Consider the following 14,069-nt stretch of genomic DNA (forward strand, 5'->3'; position numbering starts at 1 on the left):
CCCCCCTCCCCCCCTCCACACATTTGTGGTCGGCGCCTTTTCCCTTCAGGTGGCCACAAAGCCCTCTCCCTTAGAGATTCACAGGTTTAATGTGCTGAGTGAAATGTAACAGTACACACACTTCTAAACATGAGCAATACAACTTAAGCCTATTCACACATTTTCCTCAGAGCGTCCTCACGGTGTTGTATTGTATGTGAACAGAGCGTACTTCAAAAATGATGTGAAGGTGTCGACACACACACCTCCTCAACGTATGTTGTTTCAGTATCTTCCACACGCACACGCAGGAAGACAGGTTTGGTCAGACAGCTTTGCGGGCCCTTTTCTCCCGTTACTGTCAAGAGAATGTGATAATTATCCAGACCGAGGTCCCCAGGGAGGTGTGAAGATAATCATGGGAGATTATATACTAAGACACGCAGTGACGGCCAGAACCCACGATGTCTGCTCTTTGCTTAGATCAAGTGGTTTATTATGCCTGAAAGGAGTCAAAAGAAATGATCATTTTTTAAACATTTCTTTCCCCCCCTACACAATATGACACTAATTAAGTTAATGAGGGCACCGCACTGAGGATAAAAGCAAATCATCACTAAAGAGTGTTTACTTATGAATCAAAGAGTATGAGGCTGGAATAAATTGAGGAGTTTATACAAAAGTAAATAATTCACCAGATGTGTTTAATCCTCAGAGAAAGTGCCGTGGTGTTTTTTTGATTGTTATTTGCGGCACAAATTTGAATTTAAACCCAAATTAGTTTTTTTACAGCAATAAACTGTCACAACACCAATAAGCCCTCTTAAAACTATGAATTTCTAGCAAATAATCTGCATCACTGCTTTCTCTCTCTCTCTCTCTCTCTCTCTCTCTATATATATATATATATATGTCTCAGTCTCATACCAGGTGAAGCAGGGGACGTGTGAGGTGGTGGCGAACCATCGCTGCTGTAATAAGAATAAGATCGAGGAGCGCTCCCAAACCGTCAAGTGCTCCTGTTTCCCTGGGCAGGTCGCCGGCACCACCAGAGCCAGACCCTCCTGTGTGGAAGGTAAAGCAAATATTCCTATTATATTAAATACTCTTCTATCCCTGTGACATCTTATATCTGCAGCCCCACAATCCGTTTCCCAAACGTGCAAATATATCCACACAAGAAGACCGTTTCTTTTTCAAGCACCATTTCAAGCTTTGGGTATTTTGAAGGAGGTTCTGCTCAGCTGCTGCACCAACTACTTGAACTGCAGCTTGAATTTACCTCTTAAGTAGCAACGTTAAATTTCCACACTGTGTGAAATATACTGTATTTTCTGTTCCAACACTTCATTAAAGCTACATGATGAAACATATTTAAACCCAAAATGCTCTGATTTTCGAGATTGTGTTCATTAAATCAAAGATTTTATTTACTTTTCCCAAACATTCTCTAGCAGGATAATTCCATCGTACATATTGGGGAACCTTAACGAACATGATGTTTTGTTCGTTTGGACATTGCTTTGCACAACATATTTTTGTAATGATCGACACGCTGCTGAATCCACAGGGTCAAAGAGGCAAAAAAAATGTCTAATCATCTTGCATGATTAAATTTGCTACATGAATCATCTCACCTAAAACAAATCATGAATAGGTTGCACTTTATATTTGAAATTGCTGCCCGGTTAGATTCCTGCATGGAAATGTGTTTTATTATGGCACAAAAGAAGTGGACACTGCTCTTCTTCTAGCACAAACAGTCTTAATCTTTTAAAGGTGGTTGATGGCATGAGAAGCCGACGGAAAAACAACACCTGCCCTTTTGTGTCCTTCTCAGCAGAGCCACACAGTAAAGAGGTGAGACGGGGAGAATATGAACACGGAAACAGTTAAGCGTTGTCTTAGCGATAAGAAAAATTCATAATTTGAGACCGTGGCTAAATGTGGACCATGGTACACACACGCACTTTTAAAAAGGAGTTAAGTCGTATGCTTTTCAGTGGATGACGTAAACCTGTCTGTCCTTCTAGTCCAACACTTTATGGTTCATCACGTCCCAAGGAGATCATGTAACATGAAAGGTTAAAGCCACTAATGCAGGTAATGGAAGCCCACCAGTGCCTCCTTATTCCCCAGTGCTGTGTTAAAGGAGAAGCAAATATACGACAGCTGTCGGCCTAGACCGCCTCGGCCTCAAGACTGGAAATTTAAACTGCAGTTTAAAGGGCCTGATTTTATTTGGTACAGCATTCCATTTCATCTCCAGACGGGGCATTTTAGTCGACAGCAGATGGGGATGGAGACGGTATTTTCTCCTGATCTCTTTTATATGTCGAGACATAACAAGTCTTGAACCCAGGAAGACAACGAGGCGGGGATCCAAACAGAGAATAATACAGAATAACATAACATTTGCAAGCAGTGGCACATTTATGAGTAAAAGAAATGACATCAAATCAGTATGTTGTCAGTAAAATATAGAGGAAATACATTATCCGTGGATTTCTGCTCACACACACAGCAAGCATCTATACGGTATTTGTGTTAGCTGATGTGTGTGTTAGTGTGTGTGTAGTGATGACAGATGAAAGCTGCGGGGTCATTTTCATAGAACTTCCTCCCACCCGTCGGTCCGCTCTGCGAGTCGCTGCCCAGCAAGAAACAAGCAGTGTCACTGACCCCTATCATCCTCAGAGATCACGGACACACACTCGGCCAACTCCATCCTATCACGCTGTATTAGTCCCCCACCAGAGCATAGCACATAGTTGTTTCATATGTGAGCAGGACCATCTCCGAACCGCTCAGGGTTATTCAAACTGTTAAGGTCAGGCAGGGGTCGGACGCTGAATCCACACTCACACAGAACCGACGAGTGATAAACACAAAGAGAGACTTGCACAACCATGTAAGTGATGCATTTTCTTAGAGTGCAACTTCGTCAGCGTGGCTGATTTTTTTGGTTTGTTTATTGAGGATCAGCACATTACCACACTAATGCAGTAAATCAATGATATGCTAATTATCAAGAAGGAAATAAACAAAACAAAAAGACACCTCATTCAGCCCGAACTTCAGTTTATTAGCTTCTATTTGGCAGAGTGCATAAAGCACAGTAACAAGAAGAAATCAAACGTATTTATCTTACCAAATCAAAACAAATGGGTTATTTTACTTGAGGAACAGTTTAGGTAATGATTTAACTGTTTTGTTGAAAGTGGTGGTCCCACAGCCCCTTCTGGGAACCAGTAACCGTAAAGTATTGTTATAACTCCTTATTAGAACTCATTGAGCAAACTGTTATAAAACTTAAACAGAAATCCAAACTTATTTGGGATTTGGGAGAGGTAGTGCTGAATAAAAAGTGAGAATATAAAATATATCGTATTTAACCGTATCTTACAGCCCGGGCCTCTGCGACCCCAAACAAATGTAACCCATCATTACCCGAAGCATTTCATTAACACTTAATCAGGTTCATAAGCAGTTCTCCTCATGAAATATCAAAGCTTATAAAACAATATTTTAGAAGTACAAGGGTCCAGGGTCTCCAGGACACAAAGCACAACAATTGATTTATTTTCATTCATTTTTATTCTTGTTTTTCATTTCTTTTTCATCTTCACGTTCACTTCTGCTTCTTTGAGTCATTGTTTCCCTTTCAAATGAAATGTGTAGCGAGCGTTTGTGTTTCAGTGTGAATCATGCCCTGCTCTAAAGCATTCAAGCACCTTCATATTTAGTAATGCTGACTATCCATACGCTGTGGCGCCGGAGTCACCGCCTCCATCTAGTGTGCTGCTGTTCTTGCATGCGGCCAGTAGACGGTGCTTTTCCCATTCAAATGACTGAGTCACAAACACACCATCTATTCATTTCAGCACTATTTTCACCCAATAAAAAAAAACAGATTTGTTGTTTAACCTCTTTGATGAGTTCCTAGATGGGGAACAATTGCTTGGTAATGATAAAATCAGGCAACCATAGCAATGATGATTGGCTTTGTAATGAAACTTGGGATAAATAAGGAATCACGTGAAGCTTTGCTAACCTTTCAGAAGAGACATCGCCTGATGCTTTGCTTTTGTGTTAATTTCTCCTCAAAAACTTGGTGTGGTTTGCTAAGATGAAGGAATGATACTGATGCTGCGAGGCTAATAGACCGACGGTTATAAAAAGTAATTCTGTGATTAATTATTTTTGAGGGTCTCAATCACTTTTTCCTCTTTCTCCCCCACAATCTCACACAAACAGCTCAGTTCCTTCATCACACCAGTCATGAGGTTTTCTAATTTCCTATTCACATCTCACCGCCGAGTCTCAGCACCTCTCACTTCCAAAATCCAGTGCTCAGCAGCACTTATCTCATGAGTCATGCTTGACCTTGAGTTCACAGGTACAAAAGATCTCACCTCATCCAACACTGTCTAACACACACAAACACACACCCGTGCACGCTCCCGCTCCCACGCACACGCGCACTCACACACACACACGTCCATGCATGCTTCTCTCACCTTTTAGGCTTGAGCGCTGATGGAAAGAGACAAACTGCTCTCAGTAGCTGCCTTTGTAGAAAAGTCACAGTGTAAATGGAGTTACATTATTGATGCCGGCTGAAAGAGGAGTAAATGGCAGCGAGTCCCATTACTGGCTGCTGCTCGGTGGGGCCCATTACTGTGAGACTAACTTATTTCAAGTGAACTCCATCTCTCACAATATTCCTTTCCATGATTTGAAATTATGAAACACCCCTCATTTTGTTTTTATTTTCTATAAGAATTAGTGGCGAGAGATGGATGGATGGATGGATGGATGGTAGACCCTTAATTGACACAAATACAGGGTAATTAAGATGAAGGCTTCTGTTTGAATATTACATATAATAATAATATGATAAATTGATCTGATGTATGTGCTTGTTGCTATCATGTTAGATGTTGTAATTCATAATTATCATACCAGCCCAAATTCTGTCTTTAAGATTACAGGAGAAATGCATCTTCTACAGTTTGTATTCGGAGATACAAGTTTGAGAAAAAATATTTTGACTGGATGCAGACATAATGCTCTCACTGTTTTTTTTTTTTCTGCGCTAGCATTCAGGATAATTCAAATGTTTTTGTCTCAGTTGGGGTTCTGCTAAATAAAGTTGAGCTCACACTGGTAAGGACTACGTCGGTTATAGCCTGGGCTTGCGTGAACCTCTGGGGAATGAATGTAAATCTGTGCAAAAAGAAAACTATACTCAGATAAAGTATGCCTGCTTAGTTGTTGCCCAATATTTTGCACGGGTTGAAAATACACTCCTATTGCAAAAGTCATTATCGTACAAAAATGTAGAGGTGCTCATTATTAGGAATGACCCCTTTGATAATGTTGTAGCTGGAGACCGTGGCTGTGCATGCAGGGCTGAATGGAAGCACTTTGTACGCGCTTGGTCGTTTCACCTTTGACAACATGTCACATTAAATGAACCTCTATGCTTTCGTCTGCAACGTTGTAGCTGCTACCTGTGGCCTCCGCAGTGTGTTCGCTGGTGGAGAAACACCTTATAAAAGCAATGGATGAGCGGATTTTGTTTGGTGTGTTATTTGCTGAACTCTGCGACAGACGAACTATGTTTCATTCCTTGGCAAAGGAATCTGTTTTAGCGTTTCAGCACACGTCACCCTGCTGCTGTTTGCTATAACATCTTCTCTGTGACTTCACGCTTTTGTCATTTTGCCCATCTATTCCAGCGGTGTGCAACTGATCCATGCGTATGTTTTACTGACAGTTTTTCCGCCCCGCTTTCCGCTTGTGTTTTCTCGTCATGCATACCTGGGTGTGCTGGCATGTCTGTGGGAGCCCTGGCAGCAGAGATACAGTGTGTTAGTAAATCATTGTGGAAAGAGATGGATGCCTCTCTCTGACTGCTTCTGCACTCCAGGATCACTGAGTGGAACAGTTACAATGCCTGAGGGTATCCATACCTCTGGGTCCAGCCCCAACTTTGTGTTTGTGTTTGCGTTTGTGTGTGTGTGTGTGTGTGTGTGTGTGTGTGTGTGTGTGTGTGTGTGTGTGTGTGTGTGTGTGTGTGTGTGTGTGTGTAGCTACATCATATTCCCTTTAAATAGTAATGACCGTGGAGCAAGGGCACAGGACTGCTTGTGATTGCGCTTTTACGCCTGACACTTACTGCACAGTAGGGACAGCATACATGTACACACACAAACCACAACGGGCGCATGCAAAGTAAAAGTAAACTCCCTATTGCAGTTTGCGTTGCTCCTCCTTAGAGTAAGTTCAGGCGGCGCCTTCGTGAAGTATTAATGGCCACTCTAGCAGACATACGCCTGAGTGCACATATTGTATTAGTATGCCCTGCCTTACATCAAACAATGGGATATGTAGTCTGTGAAATGGTTTTTTTTTGGTTCTTATATCAAGGGCTAATCTATTATTCTTCATCATGTGACTTAACATGAAAAGGTTAAAGGTATAGGAAGACCCTTTGACCTCGTATAGTTGGTGGCGAATTAAATTACATGACAAAAGTTCATTTTCTCGTGTTCTCAAAATTAATTATGTATATTCACTGAAAAATTATCAATAACATACTGTGAGATATACCCGTTTGAGTTCATCTGTTTTTTTTTTTGTATTTAGGAGAATAGAGTGTGATTTGTGCTTGCAGAGGCAGGGCCTTCAAGTGTCAAAAAGCACTTGTTAAAAACCTGCAGAGGTGTAACATGTCATGCATTCTCAAAGTGTTGATTGGAATTCGACTATTAAAAGACACACAATGTGACAGCAGTTTAGCACGCAGACTTGTATTTGGTCTCAACATGACATCGTGGTGAGGAATAAACTGGATATGAGGAACCTGCAATTTCAACTTTGTCCACTTGATGTCACAAACATTACAATGACAATCCAGGCGACATCACGGGGGATTTATGAACAGAGGGTGTGTTGGGACGGATGCTCATGCTGCCAACAAAAAGTGAAAAGCCGCAGCCACAACAGTCGTAATGAGGAGTGACATTCATCAGGCGTGCCTTAGACTGACGTGACTGGCAGGAGGAGAGACGGAGCTCTAGGCAGCCTCGTAGCATGAAACCTTGTTTAGAGAACCCAGAGACTAGGCGAGAACCTGGGGAATAACACAGCCTCAGTCCCCGGTGTTGCCTAATCACCTGCACCTTAAGCAAAGCCCTGTCTAGACGTTTGCCCTCAGATGATCCCGCGCTGAAAGTTTGTGAAAGAACTTAAAAGGGAGCCATTTTTAGTGCAGATTCCATTGTAATGAGCTGATAGTAACTGTGATGAAATGTATGCATGCCTGTTTTAATTAGCATAATGCACCTTTTGTGAATAGAAATGGAGAAACTTCATGAGACTGAGGCAATTAGGTTGGCCGAGAAGTACTTTTACACATTTTATCTAGAGAGTATGCTTCCTCTTTCTATTTCAAGAAAGAAATTATTTGTGTTCTTTTTTAAGCATTAAGACGTCAATATAAATCATTGTAAAGGTAACTGAGCTAATAATGCTTTTCAAGTAAATGAATAATTAACAACTTGTGTATATGAGTCTTGACAGTGTGAGTGAGATGAAGCAGTAAATTGACAGATGAATAGATGGAACATTTGGGGAACCATGCATGATGAGAGTTAGATTAGAAGATCTAAGAAGTCTCATGGCTGCAAAGGAAATGTGAAGCTAGCATAGTTAGCTTAGCATTAATACTGGAAACAGTGGGAAACTGTTCAAAGGTAACCCTAGCAGCACCTCTACAGCTCATCAATATTAATGAACACACATATATATATAGTTGTCTTTCAAATATTGAAGTGTAAAAACATGTTTGTGGTTTCACACATAATCCCTGCATAACCACAGAATGTCAGTTTTACGCTATTTTTTCTAATGAACAAACTAAATAATGTGTCAATTAGTTAGCTTTAGGCTCTGATGGGTTTCTATCTGCTAACCGGCTGCTGCTGGTAGCTTCATATTTACAGAACAGTGTGGAATCCATCTTCTCATCTAAGTCTTGGGTCTCCAAAAAAGTGTATTTCCCAAAATGTTGACCTACGCCTTTAAAGTAGAATTCAAGATGTATATACATAGCGGGAGTCAAATGCTTTGCATCCAGAACCAGCCATGCAAAAAGAGACTTTTGCAGGCCATCTGTACTGTAGCTGCCCTTGAAGGCATCACAGGGGTGAACCCCGTAGCACCCGCCACCAGCCCCTGCACAGCCACTCTGCATGGTCCCGGAAAAACATGATCTCAGCGATGATCTCAGAATGAATTACTGCAGACACTAAGTCCCTCTGGAACCTTTTTTTTATCGTTGACCTGTCTGTTAGCGCTGTCCAACATCTACCCATGACATTACAGACCTTGAACCAGCTTCATTTTCTGACTTGACAGGCAGGTGCTCGTGTGTCACACCCGCCCCACCTTCCCAGTGTAGCATGAGATAAGTTGTGGGGAACGATAACCCGATAATGGCCCTCACAGGCCATGCCCATTAGCTCTAAATAACACTCTTGCAGTGCAAAGCACCGTCGTCGACACCATAATTGCCACATTAACGAGCATTACACAGCCATTGGTTTTTAGAACCGCTTACTGCCACTGAGTTCATGCATCATAACGGTGTGTTCAACATCACGCCACGTGATAGCTGTGAGTTCCTTTCGTGTTGACTTCCTGCTTCTCCCCCCATGTCTTCCTGTCTCTGCCGTTGCATTTGTGCTGCCTATTTTCCTCTCTGCTTCAGGTCGTTACTCACCTTCTCTCTGTTCTATTTGTTTAATCTGCTGCTTTCTCTGTTGGACTCGGCGATAGTCAGCCTCAAACAGCCTCTTTCCTCCCCACCGCTCACTCCCTGCCTCTGTCACTTCCCTTCATTGCTCATCTCCACAACACAAAGATGTTGTTCTTGGTGAACACGCCTTGTCTTTCCTACCCTCGTCCCTCTCGTTCTCTCAGACACAGTGTTTTCTTCTCAAGACTTGAGAGGATTTGTCCATGTTCTTTGGCATTATGCAGTTGAAAAGCCCTTTCTTCTGCCAATACCACCTGATGTCTTCCCTTTTGTTGGAAACAATATTCACTAGAGATCAAAATATCTTCCTAAACACCATCAATCCATCAGTTTGATGAAGTTGAAGAAACTCTTTTATCCCTCCTTGCATCCACAATAGAGACAGGAGGATGGATGGATGGTGAGTGAGGCGAGAGGGGGGGGGGGGGGGGTGTTCTCAGCTGTCTGGGTGTCTCCTGTCTAGACAGTGGGTCAGATGATATAAAAGATTTGAGTGTCAGCTGTGAAGGCATGAGAAAACGTTCTCACCACTCCATTTTATGTAAATAAGTGTAATACAAATAGGGAAATTTGGTTTTAGTTAATTTAAAAAACATCTATATTCACGTGGTGTTTTCGATATATAAAGATGAGTTTCAGAGTGGGCTTTTATGCCAGTATCTCTCAAATAGTCAAAGGAAGACTATTTTATAATTGACAGCATTGCTTTATCATAATCCTATGTTTGTTCTCTCTGTTAACATTTTTTTTTGTTAATATTGGCTCACTTGTGTTTTGTTGATTATGACAGAAGCAGAAGGGAAGTTGGGCGATAAGCAGTCATTTGGTTTCAATTACAGAAATTGTCTCATGCATCTGCACAAATGTAAAAATACAAGTATTCACCTCTGTATCCTATCCCTCTGGCTGCTGTGTTGGAACATCAGCAGCAGTGCAGGGTAGCCACATCTGATGGGCTGTATCCAGGATAGTCTAAGGAGTTTTATTAATATTTTCTAGCCTAGGTATGACAGTAAGTCTTGTGTCGTGTTTGCCCTCTTTTATGTTCCTTCATTTTGGTCTCCCGCGGGTGCCAGACATAGTCAATTCACACAGGCTTTAAAATCCCATGTTGAGGGATTACATTAATCTGATCAAAATGAAGAAAAAAAAAGGTAACTGCTATACATTTTAGCTCCTCGCACTAATGGCATTACAGATGCTAAAGCACACGGCTGCTCAGAGATGCTGGCGGCTTGAACAGAACCACAGTGTTTGTCAAAAGCGCTATCCGTGGTGCTAATCCTGCTGCAGTCCCAGCTGTAGGATCAGCACCACGGACAGCGCTCCTGGCATTTACATTGTAGAAATATGGTGTAAGCACTGCCATTATTATGGATATAAATACAATTATAACTGTACAGTATTACTGGGGTATTCTGGATGTAACGGTTGGAGTGTTTCTGTTAGATGTTATTGATTGTTGTCATTAATTCAGTAGTCCTAATCATACCATAGTAATTCATTTAGTAACCTGCTGTCCGTCTTTGCCTCTAAACGTCTATTTGCTGCTCCAGCCTCCATCGTAGCCCAGAAGTGGTGGTGCCAGATGCATCCGTGTATGGACGGAGAGGAGTGCAAGGTCCTGCCAGACCTGACTGGCTGGTCCTGCAGCACCGGCAACAAAGTCAAAACCACCAAGGTGAGTGGCTGTGTGTTCAATCGTGGGCCTGTTTGCATGCCCGTCTATCTTTCTCCCTATGTCTGCTCATGCATGCGTCATCTTACACATGTTGCTCTTTTCCTTTCATTTTTGCCTGTGCTGTTTTCTGGGCTTCACCTACGCGTGTATCTAGCCAACTCCAATTATTGCAGAGTCTTTGATAACTTCTAACTTGAAAGCAACAACAAAGCATACAACCTGATAACACATGATGTCCAGAAAGAAGAAATCAATTGTACTACAGAGCATCTTCCATCTCGACTTATATTTGATGTAGCTAGAAGTGACCTTGATCTTCAGTTGAGTTATGTTGTTTTTTTCCCTTGCGTCAATTAGTGCGAGGTAAACACACTTTCAACTAGATGACTCCTATTGCTGTTTTTCACACTCTATATGAAAGGAAAGAACTCAGAAGTGCTTAGCAAGCAAATAAAAGATAATCTTGTGAACAAAGGTTGTTTGGATCTTCAACGTGCCCACAAATGAGTGTAATCTAATTTAAGCACTAATTTCACACATCAATAAGAAATTACAAAGAAACAGATACAGAACTAATCAACAAGCGAGCCCCCCCAGTGAGCCTTGTTTGTTAATCGGCTGTAACTGTATCTCCTCGGGCAAGGGTGACAACAAACAACTGATGGAGAGAACAATACCTCCGTACACTCTGTACCCCAGACAGCCACTGTGCGATGCCATGTAAACTTGTGCTATTCAGATGAGATAAATTGATTTAAATGAGAGTCCTTCATGGCCCTTTGTAAGCTGTTGAAGTGTGAAAGTTAATTTGCGGGACTGATGGCTAGGGTGTGTGTGTGTGTGTGTGTGTGTGTGTGTGTGTGTGTGTGTGTGTGTGTGTGTGTGTGTGTGTGTGTGTGTGTGTGTGTGTGTGTGTGTGTGTGTGTTTGTGTTTGTGTGCGTGTGTGTGTGTGTGTTTATGTGTGTGTTTGTGTGTGTACAGGCCAGAGTGCTTGCCGTGGGATGGAGCAGGTGCAGTGTATTTACAGGTGAAATATATAAAAAAAAAAAACAGAAACATTTGTGAGGGAAGCGGCGCAGGCGCCATAAGAGTAATTGCTCGGGAGATGGCATAACAGCACAACATCTGTCGCATTCATTAGAATGCATTATGGCGGAGGCCTTCCACAGAGGCTTTACAATTAAGAGTCATAATTAAACTGGTGAGTGGGATAGACTGAGGAACAGAGGCACTGCTGGGCTCAGTCGCAGGCAGTGGAATTAATGACCCCGGGCCTAACACCAACTCTGGGACTGGTAGGGGCAATTATCCTCATTCTGTTGCATGCTGCCATCTCTTTTTCTTCTTCTTCTTCTTCTTCTTCTTCATCTTCGTCTTCTTCTTGTTCTTGTTCTTGTTGTTGTTGTTCTTCTTCTTCTTCTTCTTCATCTTCTTCTTCTTCTTCTTCTTCTTCTTCTCTCTGTTTTGTCTCTCCCACCCTCCCTGAATAGCCGATCAGCTGAGAGCTGAGCTGGGAAGCCAGTGTCTGACTGCATCACTGGACATTAATTGTTCATTTGCAAGGTGCTTGGGGAGCCGGGAGCAGTTACTTGGCGACTTGGTGGCAGATGTCACTGAAGATGGTTGCAATGAGACAACAATTCCCTGGCAACCGCTCGCACGGCCCTGCTCTCCTGCTCCCGCCGTGTCTCTCTCCTTTATCCTCTCTTTCTAGCCATGACCTCCTTTCACCACCTCAGCCTCACATTCGCCATGATGAGCTGTATCTGTCCATCTCCGTCACTCCCACACAGCGTAGGTGTGCTGGAGAATGCTGCCTTTGCCGAGGGAACCAGAACACCGTTAAACAAGGAACATCAAGACATTGCACCATAAAACCTATCTTCACATGTCCCATTTTACAGCTGTGGCTTCACGGGTAAAACATTCGCAGCATTCTCAGGACAAAGAAAACATTTGTTGATGGAAACAATCGCTGTACAGCTCCAATAATACGCCTTCAACACGAAGTGTGGACCAACTGTTACAGCTCCGAGAACATGTGAAATCCAGCATAGCAGTTGAGACATTAAAGGTTGCTGCAAGCAGTCAACTGCTAAGACCGCAAGCAAATATGTTCAATACAATAAGAAGGACGTAGAGCTTGAAATAGAGTGGAAATGGTTTGATTCATTCATTCTCCTCTGACCCCTGATTCACTCTTTCAAATGGAAACATTCATTCAGTGAGTGTGAAGTTGGCCGCTCTGTGTAATTACATGTCTCTGTGACACCGATCCTCTTGTCTGATCTGTGCCTTTGTTTCGTTTTTAGGTCACACGATAGCAACAGAGCTACTGAGCCACGAGGAAACCTGGAGCTCTCTATGTGGAAAGGATGGATGACTCACACATATTGACTGTATGATGGGGAAAATCTGAAGGAAAGGACCACTGTCTGGCCATCCATCACAAAACAATGGGATTAAATGTATTCATCACAAACTACGCACACTTGATTACATGCAGCATGTAGACAAATGGACTACAATCATGGACACCCAGGGTAAATCTGGACACAAATGGACTCTTATTTTCCGAAAATGGACAAAATGTAGTTTGATCAACAACAACAAGAAAAGGTTGATTTCGAAGAGAGATTAAACATTTCAAAGTATATATTTCAACAAAGCATTTGTGGATGAGTGTGAGATGTGAACTAAAAGCTGTGCTTTGAGTGCTGCTGGACACGGTCCAGGCTTGTTGTCAATATGTAGAGACAGCAGAGATGATGAAAGAGGTAGCTGCTCATCACTAGCAAATAGCAAATTAGCATCAAATTGCTCTTGTGGGTCAAGTCACTACTGTGAAGACTGTTTTGCGGGAGTCATTTTGCAGTTCTAATTAGGAATTGCAGTGTAGGATCATAAAAACATATTAAAAATTCATGTAAGATATTTGCACTAGATGAAACCGTTTGGAAATGTTTTTGTTTTTCTAGATATCTCTCATCTTTTGCTGTGGATGTCACATAAAATTGAAGGTGAGTGTTTTGTAAAATGTCTGACACTTGAAATGTCTGACACTTGAAGATAAAATTGAAAATTATATATATATAAAATACTGGCGACCTGTCCAGGGTGTACCCTGCCTTCGCCCAATGACAGCTGGGATCGGCTCCAGCCGGCTCCAGAAGAATATATATATAAAATATATATATATATATATATATATATATATATATATATATATATATATATATATATATATATATATAAAATCTTCAATTTTATCTTCAAGTGTCAACATGCCCCATTATTCCTGAGTAATAATTGGTTAAATACGGCTCTCACTATTGAGTCTCACTCACATACATCTTGGTACAATATGAATAAGCAAAATGTGATTTATCTGTCCTTTGCATTTTTGCCCAGAAACATTTCCAAGCTCAGCCTTCAAAGTTATATATCTTTGATCTATTATATTCAGTCTGTGACATCTCTTATGTTAACTGTTAAAAGGAGGCCCATAAAGTGTTCAAACAAGAAGGATGAGTTGTCTTTATGTTGTGATTCTACTTTATTGGGAATGCTTTCATCTTTCT

At 41.8% G+C, this 14,069-nt stretch overlaps 1 protein-coding gene across 1 annotated transcript in view; it reads left to right on the forward strand.

Annotated features, from left to right (window-relative positions):
- tafa4b (TAFA chemokine like family member 4b) overlaps positions 1-13,534 on the forward strand; it is a 32,042-nt gene extending 18,508 nt beyond the window's left edge. Inside the window, exons 4-6 of the mRNA XM_084030458.1 lie at positions 899-1,054; positions 10,363-10,487; positions 12,801-13,534. Coding sequence (XP_083886584.1) covers positions 899-1,054; positions 10,363-10,487; positions 12,801-12,812 — 293 coding nt within the window. The 3' untranslated portion in view covers positions 12,813-13,534. The remainder of the gene's footprint in view (positions 1-898; positions 1,055-10,362; positions 10,488-12,800) is intronic.
- Positions 13,535-14,069: the final 535 nt, after the last annotated feature.

This window comes from Eutrigla gurnardus (assembly GCF_963514095.1).
Source record: "Eutrigla gurnardus genome assembly, chromosome: 2".
Classification (NCBI taxonomy): Eukaryota; Metazoa; Chordata; class Actinopteri; order Perciformes; family Triglidae; genus Eutrigla; species Eutrigla gurnardus.